General features: G+C 41.4%; 1 protein-coding gene across 1 annotated transcript in view; it reads right to left on the bottom strand.

The window, feature by feature from the left end:
- Positions 1-1,245: 1,245 nt before the first annotated feature.
- The window catches only part of ADTRP (androgen dependent TFPI regulating protein), a 30,458-nt gene continuing 17,416 nt past the window's right edge, over positions 1,246-14,287 (bottom strand). The window contains exons 4-6 of the mRNA XM_054285167.1: positions 11,989-12,104; positions 8,113-8,264; positions 1,246-2,351 (exon numbers count right to left, since the gene is read on the bottom strand). Of these exons, the coding sequence (XP_054141142.1) occupies positions 2,308-2,351; positions 8,113-8,264; positions 11,989-12,104 (312 nt within the window). The 3' untranslated portion in view covers positions 1,246-2,307. The remainder of the gene's footprint in view (positions 2,352-8,112; positions 8,265-11,988; positions 12,105-14,287) is intronic.

Here is a 14,287-nt window from a genome sequence, read left to right on the forward strand (position 1 = left end):
AGTATTAGGTAATTGTGGTTGTCATGCTGCAGATTGCACTGTGGAAAAAATTAATTGCTGTTTTTTCGCCCAGGGGCTTGAGCCGTGGTCCCTTCGTCTGCCTGGGACAGCGTCGTTTCCCTGCCCGCTGGGGCTGCGTTCCGTGGAGCAGCATGAAAGGGCTCCTGTGCAGCTGCTCTGGGCGAGTGGGCGGCACCTCCTTCGGTAATAACAGCTAATTTATACAGCCATGAACATCTACGGCTATAAATAAACAGTTCTGACTGGCTTCGCACGCTTAAAATGAAATGGGAGAGACTGACTGGAAAGAGAAATCTGGTGTAAATGTCGTCAAGGCCAGATCCTTACACAGGGTGTCTCCGTAAAGCCTGTTGAAAAATCACAGGGAGAATGTTGGTTTGTGAGCAATGACACATTTTCCTCCTTTCAGAGCTTTGTGGATATGAGGGAAAAGAACAAAGCAAATCCACGATCCCAGCAGTTGTATTTTGGGGACAGGCATTCCTCATTGATTTCTCAAAGTGCATGACTCGAATCCAGCTTCTCTCCATACCGGATGTAGCAGAAAGAAGTGCCTCTTCTGAGCCCTTTTCAAAGAAATAAACAACCTTCCCCGTGATTCTCCTCAAAGCCCTGTAGTCCAGCAGCTCAGTCACCACATCAGATCCCAAAGGTTCCACTGGTGTGAGCAGGAGCTGAGGGTGAGGTCTGTCATTTGGCTTCTCTGGTTGGAAGTGGAAAGACCTATCCTGTGCTAGGGCCCAGGCTTTGTTTTGAGTTTCTGACAATTGAACTGTACTGGAGTATCAGTACAAAACAAATGATTTTAAAAACAAGAGAGGTAGAGACAAAAACACCCAACAAACCTGTACAGGCAGTTCCCATAACTTTCTCTTCTTCCCCAATTCCCTCTGTGTTTTTTCTTCTGTCTCTCTCTCCAATATATTTCCTCTGACCAGCATCTTTCAGCTCCAACAAAAAATGAGGGAGGAGTGTGTTTGTGTGTGGGCATGTGTAATTGCTTACATTCCCCTTGCAAAGTTAGCTGGAGCGAGTTATCTAGATAGGCTGGGAATTACTGAACGCATGCACGCATCTCATTGAGTTCATTTAGTTTGCAGTCTACGCCTAGCATGTTAACTTCCCAGATTAGAATTTTTATCAGGTGCTTAACACATGAGAAGAACAATCTTATGTATACACATTATCTTTTTATTGCTCACAGGCAGCTTACAATGTGTTTTGTTTTTACTGAGCTCCAGCGGCATTTGAAAGGTGAAAATAACACCCTGGTGAACAGCGTGCACAGTAGTTCTAAGCGAGGGGTTTTGGCAATGAGGATGGATTTAGACATTTAAGTACTGCAACTAGTTTCAAATCCTCTTTGAATGCAGGAATAATAAGAGAGATTTTTCTTTTTCACATTGACCATTAAGGAACACTTGTGCTACTCTCGGTTTTGCATGTTTATTGGAGTTTGCAAAGCAGATCTCCAGTGTTTTGGATGTTAACAAAATGTTGAGGCTAATAACAGAAATCAACTATATTGAGGAAAATTAGTAAACATGTGAATGGAGTGTAATTATATGGCAGGCAGCTTTATGTTAAACAGTGCTTTAAATTAACATGCTTTCTGTCAAAGCAATCATACAGTCAGTATAATTAGGTTACTTTTGCTGCGAGATTAACTGAAACCCAGAAAAAGGAAGAAATTGTTGCCTTCGGATTTCCTGTTAAAATGGAGGGGAGATATTAAGCATAATATAAGCATATTAATATTACAGAAAGTTTCTCGTTAGAAGAACTTGGCTTCTTGGTGAACTTTCTGAGCAGACATTTCTAATTACAGTGCTCGTTAGCCCAATTTGTTATCTAGCTAGCTTGGAAGTCACAGCACGGTTAAAATTATCTCTCCTCTTAATTTTTTCCAGACTTGATGAAGGGCAATCCAAACAAGAGCTGGCTTGCATTCACAGGTCTTTTACAGAGTGGTGTGAGGCTCATGAGGGAATGCATTTACCAGTGACAACTTTTAACCATGGACACATCCTCACGTACGTTGTGCAAGAGATGAGAAATCTGTGTAAACAGATGAACACAATTTTCTTATTCATAGCAATTGCAGAGTTATCATGAAAGAGGCAAACATTTCATATTTTCCACCAGTTTTCCATATGTCTGATGTCATAATGGCTTCACCAGAAGCTGCAATGCATTGGAGAAAGGATTTATCACAGCTACGTTTATTTTCCTCTACTTCATGGCTTCAGAATTCATGGAGGGATTGTTTGGCTTCAAGAGGAGGATTCACTTGCCTTTCCACTTGTGGTCCAGTATTACTATTGAATCTCCTGTTTGGAGACAGAGGAGAAGACATTATTGGGATCTGAGGGGAAGGCACAACAGAGAAGTCCTTTCACACATTGGGGATGAGGAGGATGCGAAACTGGCCCCAGCCTCCCAACATCCCTGGGGAACTCTACCCATCTGGGAGTGGGAGTGAACTGCAAGTGCATGTCTTGGACCAGCTGCTAATGCTGAAGTGCTGCAGAAGTCAAATGAGCCTGGGATGTCCCCAGCAAGTAACTGATTACTCAACGACTGAGGAATTATTTGAAATCTGCCATGGGCCACACCCATTGAGAATAATTGTGCTTTGCCAGAGGGAGAAAGTGTCAGCCACCAAGCCAACCTAGCTTGTTGTAAGAGCATGTGGAAAGCTGGAGGATCCTCACATGGCTGGTCAGGACAGCACAGGACCTACTGAAATCCCACAGCTTTCTGAAGCACCAGCTATTTTGCTTCTCTGAGGGCAGCCAATAATCAACTGTTTATGGGTATCTTTTCTAACACACTGTCTCAGCCTCTCTTCTTCCCCTCCTATTCATTCATAGGAAACTCTCCTTTAAATGATCTTTCCTTGTCCATGGACCTCAGAGGCTCTGAAACACTAATTGCTGTGTTGTATTGGTATGTACTGACCAAATGGATATTTATGGGTGAGGGGAAAATATCCAAACCACAAAAAAAGAAAATAGCCTGACAGGCCAGGACCAGCGTGTTAACCAGTACTTCGTAATGTCTGGCCTCCACTGATGAATTTGTAAGCTCTGGTTTGTGAGAGGTTCTGATCCAGTCTGCCTCCAGTGGATTGCCAGATAGACTTATCACCAAAAATAGGACCTGTGACAAATAGTGCAAGTTTCCTTTACACAGTCAATCATCTCTGCCTGAGGGATAAACTGCAGCTTTTGGGAGTGACAAATATGAAGGACATAAATGTGCCATCACAGGTTTGTGGTACAACGAGGATGAGTCAAAAGTAAATACTCATATTTGGTTTTCAAACTCTGGGATTTAAATCCTGTAAAATCTGAGTTCCATTAATCATTGGCAATATAGGGAAATTATGGATATAAACATAATTTGGTCACTGAAAGGAATAGATAGACTCTAGACTCTTATTCTTTGCATGACACAACAAATCCTCTGGAAAGGAATCTCAGTTTAAAAATCCCTCCTAGATACTGCAATAACGAAGGGTGAAACCTGTGTCTGGAACAATAACATCAGCATTTTAACATTCATACAAAACCTGCTGTTGATAAGCCTGTACCAGTACAATGGTAGCATGGCTTCATGCCCCACACAGTTGCCCTTTGCATCCCTTCATTTGCCATTCGGGTTTCTGCAATCTCAACAGCTGCTCAGAATAATGACAGCATCAAGAATTCAATCTTATTATAGTATTGCTTTGTATTGCACAGATTTGTGAGCTGTCACATAGGCTGGATTTCCCAAGGCTACAGGGTATTAAGGGAGCTTGGTTTCAAAAGCCCATAAATACAAAAATAAAACTCAGGGAAAATAATCAGTTGTGAAAACATGTTATATGATTCTGGAAAATGCGCTGAATGCAAAAGAACTCCAAAAAAAAGGAGGAAAAACAGGCTAGAGAGAAGAATTTTGTTTAACTTTATTTCAGCTTTAGGTAAATAGGTTTCAGCAATGTCTTCCCAAGATATTTAAGAGCTCATAGAAGATCTGGAAGAGTGCATCCATCTATGCACTGAGCATGAGAAAGGTATTCCACCATAAGTTTTCTCTTTTTCCTGAAAGCAATGGCTCTCATTCCTGTTGAGCTGCCTTACCCCTTGCAATATAATATCTTTAATTTTTGTTTTTCCCCTGACTGTTCCTCAGCCTGCTGCTGGCCAAAGCTTTCCCTTCTAGTGGACAGCAAGCACCTAGGTTGGGTCTCTTGCAGCTGCTTCCCACTCCAGCAATCAGCCTCCTTTCCTCCCCTGTTTCTCTCTCAAAGGACAGTTCCACCATGTGGGGATAAGCATTTCTCTGGGAGAACCCTTGGGCCCACAAAATCTTGCAAATAGAGGCAAAAACATCAGGAGGCTTTTCAATCACTGCTGGAGCAAGTAGCTGTTGCTAGCTATAGCTCCTCTCCAGCTGCATTTCAGAGTATTGAAATGAAGCAGCTGATGAATGTTATTTTGGGGGTTTTTTTCAGATGTGTTAGATGGAAGACAAATGAATGTGCTCCATCTTCAAATGTGAGTTCTAGATAAGAGACCTCATTTGAAAGGTTGCTCTGTCTGATGTGGAGAACTTTGATCCAAATTTCTCCAAGGATCTGATTGTCCCAAACAGAGCAAACCCCAAGCAAGCACTGCTTTGCTTTATTTTTGAGGATTCTAGTTTGACTGGTCGAAGAAACATGAGATCAGTTGCCTGTGTGATGTTTTTCACCCATCAGGAAGGGGAGAAACGATCACACGGTTCATCTTTGGTACTCAGACCCTGCAGCCAAGTTCTTGGCTGAGGTAAATTTATGGCAGTAAAAGAATCAGCTCATTGTTTCAAATTATCCTCTTTGGAGTTTCTCTATTGCTCAACATTGTCTTGTACTCTAGAAACTCTGGGATTTAAAACAAAAAGAAGTCATTACTGGTACTATTTTCTGTGCCTCTCAGGCTGTGCAGCTGGGTTGCCTTAGTTACCACCAATCCAACTGTGCAAGGGGAGGGAGAGGAGAGGCGCATGAGAGATAATACATTTTTAAAACCTCCAATGCTGTATGAAGCAGTTTGTCTATAAATAATAAAATGAATTTAGGGTCTGGCATCCTGAAAAGGAAAAAAAAGGTTATATTATTCTACAGCCCAGATTTTCCAGCTCTCAGAAATGATTCTGCATCTTTTCAGTCAAGCACAGGACGTAGATTTAACACGTACTTGCTTGAAGCTGGAAACTGCCATCTACAGACTTTGGAATAAGTTGGAACTAAATACACCTTTAAGTGTGAAAAAGAGTAAATATTTATGTAGCTGGTTTTAGGAAAAATAATAATAGCCTGGAGTTATAAGGGAGTGTGGAAGAGCCCATATGAAGCATGGTTTGCTGTAGAACAAGCTTGATTAGCAGCCTATGGTCTGCCACAGGATGTAAGTCCAGGAGGGAGCCAGGCTTTGCCACCCTGGTGGAGCTGTTTGTTAATGCTTCTTGCACCTTTGAATAAACACCTCTGGGGAGCTGTTTTTCATTCGAGTGGGAAAGAAATAAAAAGAAGCAACAGCCTCAGATTTTTTTCCACTGGGAAGAATCTTGGTGCCAGCAGCCCAGCCAGAGAGCTCTGCCTTGTCAGATCCCACCAGCATCAGGTCTAATTTTTTGGTGGCTTCAGGTGTTACTAGACAAGGTGTTTTCAGATGTGCCTATAAGAACCTAATAGACATCTGTATTAACCTGTAACCCAAACAGCCTTTGGGGAATGAGGAGGAAGCAAAAGAGAGATCAAAAGTGCCCTTCCATGTACTTTATCTTTTGAGGGAGAGAGAAGGTGGGCAAAGTGGAGAGTATGGAAAGATGAAGAGGTCTGTCCTCTACCACCACTGATTGTTTTGCTTGTGGGGTGTGGGGAATGTTTTTTGATTGGTTGCTTGGTATTTTTTTTCTTTTCTGCAGGATCATTTCCACTGCATCCTCTGCCTTATTGTGATGGGAAGGAAAGAGAGGAAAGGGTAGGATGAAAAAAAGTACACGGAGCCATTTGGGAAAAAAGGTATGTTGGAATCACATCTTCATTCAGTTTGCAGCTTTTTTTTCTCTGGCAATGCTGAACCAAAAATTTGTCTCAGTCGGGAATATATTAAAACTCTGGCACACTGCAATTTGGAATAGCTTCCCTGTGGCTATGTTTCAAGGCTTATTGGGACTTCATTATTGATACCAGCTTAAGGAAGTCCTACTCTTCTCTTGGGTGGACACAGCTGGGATGTGGATCAGTAAAAACACTTGGCACCAACATGAGGAACTGTAACTCAAGGGGAGTGTCTTGCACGTGGATGAAAACACCATGTAATTGTTAAGGCAGGGATTTTGTGGCTCCTTTGGAAAAAAGCAACTGTGCATGGAAAGGCAGACCCACCACACAGATGAGGCTTCCAGGGATCACAAGAGCACACCAGATATCAATGGAGAATATTGTGTATTGTTTATATACATACTCTGAGGTTACATTCATGCTACCACAACTGGGGTGCTTTTCAGCCTTTCTGTGTGCACAGTAAAGTTGAGTGCTTGCCCAAGTTTCTTTAGTCAGCTGTTGAATATGCATCTAATTTTTGCAGTTAATTTGATCTCTGCTTGGCACAATATTTTGTCCAATCAGTTGACACATTGGAAATTAAATTATTTTTAATTCTGATTATCTCCAGCTTATGCAGCAGGCATACCCTAGCCCTAAAATTACTAATATGTACTCAGTGATGAAAAAAATCTGATACATAAATATATCAGATATCTCATATAAAGACTTATGCCATCATGTGGTGATGGTGCAGTCTTTGATTAGCAGTAGTTACTATTTATATGTGAAGCCTCTTAAACCAGAGCTAGTAGAGAAAGGCTGCAGATCTGTTTTCATTTACCAGCAATCCTCATCTCATATGATGCTTTTGCAGAATAGAATGTGGCCAAAATCTCCAAACATGGTTATGTAGAGCGAGCATCTTGTTTGCAAAGGTAGCAACCGGTGAAGTTGGTTATTCAGCACATTTGAAAGCCAATCTGCTGCTTTTAGGTAGCTGAGTATGGATGGTGAGAGACTAGCTACAGACACTCTACTTTGGCTTGACAGGCATGTGAGACTTTGCAAAATGGATTATGCATCAAATGTTCCCTGAGAACAGAGGGAGGTTGTCTTATTTATTTTCAGAGGTGTTTTTGCAGTGTTTTTTTCTTTAATCAGAAAGCTAGTTTAAGAAATTGCAAATGTTCCCACATTTGTCCTAAATAAAATACACATGTTTTCCTGACAGAAAAAATTTCATCCTCAAAAATTCAATCTTGAATGAAAAAGGAGAGGAAACCAGAAGGAATAATAATGACAGAAATAATAATAACAACAATAATAATAATAGTATCCCATGCCAAACCCCCAAAGGTTCTTCCTCAGTTCTCTCTTTCTTCCATTTGTTAAATATGCTCTCCTAAGCTACGCTTTTTCCCCCCTCCAACTGCCCATTATGTCCAAGGAAGCTGCTTTTCACTTTTTTTAGGTCACTACTGGCCATACCACTACTAAAGCAGAAGGGAAAAATTCTCAACAGTTTGTAAAAGTTTCCAAAGTGCTGTTTTAGTCATGGAGCTGCTGCTGCAGTGCTTTTCCTTGGATACACAAATGCATTCCTGTAAATTTGCAGTAAACGCTGCTAATCCCTAGTCTGACAAACAACATGTGATGCAGGTGTAAGAGTTTTAGCCCAAGACATGTGGCTTCTCTGGACCCTTCTTTGAGCAGAAATTGAAAACCCAGTGATTATGCTGGTAAGAGGTGCTTCTTGACCCAAATTAGAGGAAGCTGGTCCAACCTTTGTCTGGTAGGGTTGGAATCCTTGCTCCAGTCTGTTCTCTATTTGTTAGCATGCGGGTGGGACACAACAATGACATCGTGACACCCAAGTGCCACCATCCCAACACCTTCCCCAGTGTACTCATGCCCCCTTCCTCTTCCTGCCTGCCTGGGCAACCACAGCAGTTCATTTCAGGGGTATTTTTTTCATATGCATAGAAGTAATGAAGAAAACTTGGACTGACCCCATATCATACGGTTGAGGAACTCTCCGAAGTTGTAGAAGGTGACGATGATGGCAAGGCTACCGGCAAAAAAGGCTGCTAGTCCAGGGGGGCTGAACAAAGCAAAGAGAGGATATACCCACTCTCCTGTTACAGAATAAATCCACAGGACCCTAGGCAAGGAAGGAGAGAATTTACCTTCAGTTAGGGCCATTCAATTAGAAGAACCACTTCAAAATTTCCAGCTCCTGAGGGGCTGAGTTATCAAAGCAGGCTTGATACAGAGAAAATTAGCTCGGCTGTCAATATATCTGCTCGGCACTTGGGCTATTTGCTGTGAAGCACACTTGAGCCAGTGCTAAATTAGATGGGTTTCATGCAGGTTGAAATGCACACAATATTTTTCTGTCACCCTGGTGGCATTGGCTATTAACAGCAGTAAAAGCACAGTAAAATAGCAAAATGCTCAGGAACAGGGATGTGCACTTGGCTATGCTAGTGAAGCTTATTCAGATAAGCTCTCACATATGTTTGCTCTTTAGATAGTTGCATCCAAAGAGGGCATTTCAGCCCCTATCCAGATCCCTAGAGTCTGTGGGGACACAGAGCTGTTCCTGCCTGTCCCAATCCTTCTGCTGTTGAGCACTGTTTTGAGGACTGGAAAGTAGTTTTTAGGAGGTGAAAGGGCAAGGGGAATTCTCCAGCAGCTTTTCTTTTGTAAGAGGAGGAAAAGAAGAAGAATGGCTAGGTGAGAAACAGATGTGGCTGCTTCACCCTTTTGTGCCAGAACTGTGTGCAAAGCATTGTTTGGTAAGGAAAGAAGATTAATATGCCTGCTTTATAGGGTTTCTTTTCTTCTAATTGTGCCCTCTCTTTCTGCCTTTTTTTATTCTCTCAGAAAATATCTTGTAGTGGCTGTCATTTTGCTGGTAATATGTTCATTGTTTATGGCTCATTTGAGTGGTTAATAGAGAATGTCTGAACTAAAGAATATAGAAGTGATCTTTATATATCTTAAGTATAGGAAAAATGCTTTTTTGTCAATACTTTTTGTGAATAAAATTATTTATATTTGTATTGATTATGTAAAGAATTTAAGAAATAGGGTATGTCTTCATTGATTGTTATCAGGATGTGCCATTTTAACAAGGACAGTACTTCCCTAAAACAAACTTTTGGGTCCAAATGGTCCTAAAAAGTTTGATTCTTCATTTAAAAAAACATATCTGAGTATTATGCCCTACTTTCCACCACTAGTGCTAACACAGGAACACAATTGCAATTTTTTCTGATGTCACCCATCCTGCTACTGAGCATCATGCCTCAAAGAGAAGTGGCAAATGGGCTGCCACACTATCCTGAAACTGTGTCATGACACTGAGGAATGGGAGAATGGTAAGGAGGGAAAAAAAGGCTGAAAGGATGCTTCTTCCTTTCTCTAGTAAAAAAAAGGAAGAAGTGGAGCATAAAAAGGTGGTTTTGTCTTGCTTGTAAATAAAGATTTACTATCATCACCTGAGGGATAGAGTGGAGCAATGGAGGGGATTGATAGTAGAGCTGTCTGGACTGAGCATGGAAATATTTAAATGTAGGGATTAATTTTTATGATTCAAGATTTTTTCATCTAACAAACAGAGCTGTGAAACACCTAAGTAATTTAAAAAGAAAAAAAAAGAAAGAAAAGCCTGCAGGAAAGGCCCCTGAGAGGCTGAGCAGAAACACTGAATTCCAAGTGCTAAGTGGAGTGCAAATGTCAGCATGTGTTCTTCACTGCACAGGACTCCTCTTTTCATATTGTAGCTCCAACAGTAAAACAGAGAGTGACAACCACCTTTCTTTTATATAATGAGGAACTAGGTTATCTTCATGCAATTTGGCCAGCTGGTGTCTCTCATATGAAGCACTCCAACCTGTATTTCCAAACCCAAATAAATGACTGTTCAAAGCCACAGTGCCACCCTGCTCAGAGGCAGGTGTCTGCTGCGAGGTGTAAGCGGCTGCTCAGTTTCTCTGCTGCCTTGGAGGGACCAGTCACTTCTCAGCCCATTGGCGCTGCAGCGATGGCAGTGACAGTCCAAGGAGAGGCTTGGAGCAAGGACTCTGTTGCTTGTGAAACATATGGTGCCCAAATGGGGCTATTAAAACACCAGGTTGTAGCACCAACAGTAAAATATGTACATGTGTTGAGATTTCAGTGCACGGGCCAGAAATTTTTTCTGTTGGTTGAAAGCTGTTGTCTGTGGTTTGCAGGGAACCACGAAGTAGAGGCAAAAAGAAAGCAGGCAGGAGGTTCCTTGCTGATTTGAAAACTGTATTGACATTCTAACATCTTTTATCCACTCATCAGGGCCCTGGCACACAGGGAACAAGCACTCTAAGGGATCACATTCCACTCAGGACCCTGGAAACACAATGCAGCACCAGCTCATAGAAGATACTGGGAGGGCTCCAATGTGTTGATGCTTGTGTTGATCTTCATTCTTTGGTGTAGATTCAGGTCCTGATATGAGCCATGTCTCCTGAAGGATGAAACTGCTCAGCTGATAGGGATTTTAGGGGAAAGCATGGCTCACATGGCTGTAAGGGCAGTCTGGTCTCAAAGACAGTAAAACCCAAATGTTGTCATAAGACAAGCAAAACAAAGCTGGCATTAAGCAATGGGGTGAATCAGAACATAGAAAGGAATTTAGGAAGCCACGGTCGTAATCCTATTAGGCTCTGGGCAGGATTAGAATAAATGGCTCCTAATTTGCTTATGTAATGTATCAGTGAAGTCCCCTGTTTCCACAGCCACTGATGGGCTTCAAGTCAGTCCAGTGTTTCATCTGAACAGTTTATTTTCTATTTCAGATTTTCACTCACTGGGCTGAAGATGGTGTCTAGATGAGAGTGAGAATTGGTGAGTAGGAATGCAAAGGATGGGTTTCCTCTTAGTTCCAGTGACTTCTCAGAAACCTTTGCATGAAGACAAGTGGCTTCCTCACTGACCAGTATCCTCTTGTAATACACATGCTCTATATTCTCCACCTCAGTCTGGATGTTTCCTCAGCTCTGGAAAGTTGTATAATACCCTGAAATTATACAGCCTTCTTCCTGAGTTGAGTCTCAATAAAAAGCATCCTCTGAGAGCTTTGAGGTGTTGGCAGCTGCCCATAGTTACATGGGGTGGCAGTGCCTCCATATCCCAGCACTGCAGCCAGGATGCAATGAGCAAACCCACTCCAGGGGTGCATGACACACACACAGCAGGTGGACAGATGGCTATGAGCTGTGAGAGGTGCTGATTAGATATAGTTTATTTTCTCAGTATCATTCTCCAACAGGCTGGAGATCAATGGATGCATTGCTGGAAATGTGGGCAGTGTCCACTGGTGGAGTGGGAGGTGGTGGTGGGTGGATGTCTCCTCGCTACCCACCAGTTTGCACCTGGCTCAGAGTATCATTTTCTGTCTCAAGTTTCTAAAACCAGCCACGTGTCCTTGCCAAACACTGAACTGAGTTTTACTTCTCTCCTGCTCCCATGACCCCCAGACCTTTTGAGATTTTCTGGTTTTGCAGCAAGCAGGACAGTGAGTGGAGGTAAATTTGATGGTACCAGTAGAAGTAAAAACTCCAGCCCAAAAGAAATTACTCGAATTATCCCTGAATTTATGGCTGTTTAGTTACTTTCCTTTAAGAGGCCTTACAAGAGCAGGAGCCACTGTAAGGTCTCAAGATCTATACTGTGTTTGAAGAAACCTGCCTCGCTTATGTTTGGAAATAGTTTTCATGGGTCTCAGCTGAAGTTTAAATGATTTCTCCACAGAAAAGACTGTGGAGAAATTTTGGTCGAAAGTACAGCATTTGGCCTTATTTTGAAAAGTAGATTACTTGGAGAAAAAATACTTAAATTCTTACCAACTGATATACAGAAAAGCGACAAATCCCAGTAGGATCAATCCCTTCTTCTTTGCTGGGTAACGATGCGGCAAGGCAAGGAGTTCCAGGAGAGCAAATGGCAATACAGCCGTGTGCTGGGGAAAAAAGAGACTCTGTCACTGACAGATCACAGTGCCTTGCCTTCAGTCATTGCTGATCATAAAGTTCAGGCACCTGCTCAGAAGCAAAGAATTATTTAACAATACTGAGAATAATTGTATACAAATGCGCATACTTCATTTTTTACAATGAAGTACCCCTAGAGTAATAAGCCCCAAAATTTTCTTGTTAATAAGATATAAAAATGAGCCTTGCCTGTAGCACGGTCTATGTTTATAATAGGTGAGCTCTCCCTGCATTTTGTAATGCAAGAATTTTTTTTATAATTCCTATTACGGTACAAAAGATATTGAGCTCTATCATTATGTGCAGTTGAGGATGTCAGAGGAATGCTCCTTGAACTCACTGAGTAATTGCTGAATTGCCTTCATGTTCTCTTCTAGTCATTATTGTACTTTATATAGTATCATTTATTACTTGCTCCAGTGCAATCCCAGTGTGTTGTGCTTCCCTTTGTAAATGGAAAAATGGGGTTGTAAACATACAGGAGACTTCAGTTAGCTGTGATTGAAGGGGATGAAGAAACTTCAAGCAAGCTTATACCAGAATCAGAAAGGAGTTAAATTGATGGAGAAATGTGTTTTTCTTCTTTTTCTTTTTTTTTTTTTTTTTTCTTGTTGAAGAGTTTGAATTGCAGCTTCAGTTTCAAGAGCTTTAATGATAACTGTCTGAGCATGGAGGATTTTCAGCTCTGGGCAGACAGTTTGGTGGCACTGACTGTTTTGTGGTGAGGAGCTGCCTCCAAGAGGGATGCTCCTCACCAAGGGGATGCTGAGAGCACAGCAGAAAGCCTTCTGGGCTCAGATGTTAAATGGACAATACAGGGATTCATGGGATGCTAATGCCTCAAATTTTTGACTGATTTGAAACAATTTTAGAAAATAATCTGCCTAGGTGAAATTTCCCCACTGAAAATTTTGTATTCCTTGTGCAAGCAAGGAATTGAATTGCACTACCTAGGACAGATGGCTTAAACAATGTTGGGGAGCAACAAAGCAAAACAGTCAATGAAATGCATCAGGAGAAAAACTATTGTAACAACTGTAGCTGATTAGTTGCTTAATTTCCTGGTAATTAAGTAAATGGTTTCATAGGTAGATGGGGGAGGTATGGAAGAAGGGCAACAGAGAAAGAAAGATAGAGTTTTAAATAGAAAAAAATGTCAAACTCAGGATATTTTTTGTCTTTCTCCCTAAAGGCATAACGTGCTGGGGGTATGGTATAAAGATTCCTCTTGTCCCAGATAAATGGTTCTAACATTTTAAATGTACATGTTTTTCAGAAACTGTGGTCAGTATCTGATATGGTAATACAGTGTCAAAGTTTTGTTGCCTTGCATTTATGCTAGAGGTTGTAAAAAATACCCATTAATTTCTTTAAATGCACTGTGAGCTACAAACAGCATGCATGCACTTAGCTATTTGTTTAAGAGATAGACATCCATTTTTGTCTGCTGCTTCCAAGTGACCTGGAAGCTGAGTGTCCTTCCTCATCCCTCCTACCAAAACCAGGAGCTGCAATTCATACTTGGCTATCCTTCCATCAAAATAACCATTCCATCTCAGTTATTCATTTTTCAGAGAAAAGAGATAGAAAATATTTCTTTTATGTTCCAGTTCCTTTCAGTAATTGACACTGTTCTTTTCTTCTGTTCTGTTTCACAAAGATATTCTTCAGCTCTACAACATGCTTGGTTGATTGCAGAAGTCTCATATCAGTACAAGTGATTCCTGAATTCATTTAACCAGAAAAATATCTTCAGTGCACACAGTTTTCATATGTAATCCCTGTAACTTCTTTCAGTCAGAAATCTATGTGCTAAGCTGCTTTGAAAAACAGTTAAAAGAGTTTATTTTCCATAGTTGAACAATAGTTTGTCCTTGAACAAATCCCAAAATGCCCATGGCAAGGCAGCAGTGGTGGAAAACCTACACCTTGTCCTCATTTTTAGGCTTTAGCCTAAGCCTTTGGCGGGCACGCTGATTTAGAGCACCTCATTTTGACAGGTATTTTGGAGCGTGCCCAGGAAAGAACAGTACAAAGAGCCAGAAAGTATGAACAGTGAAGCAGCCCAAAGGCAGGCACAGAACCTGTGAATGCACTGAATGTGTTGTTGCATCTAGAGAGGAGAGGAAAATGAGAAGTTTCAAAGGCCTAA

The sequence above is a fragment of the Melozone crissalis genome, unplaced genomic scaffold (assembly GCF_028551555.1).
Source record: "Melozone crissalis strain CALT ecotype California unplaced genomic scaffold, PUWL_Pcris_2 ptg000042l_1, whole genome shotgun sequence".
Lineage (NCBI taxonomy): Eukaryota > Metazoa > Chordata > Aves > Passeriformes > Passerellidae > Melozone > Melozone crissalis.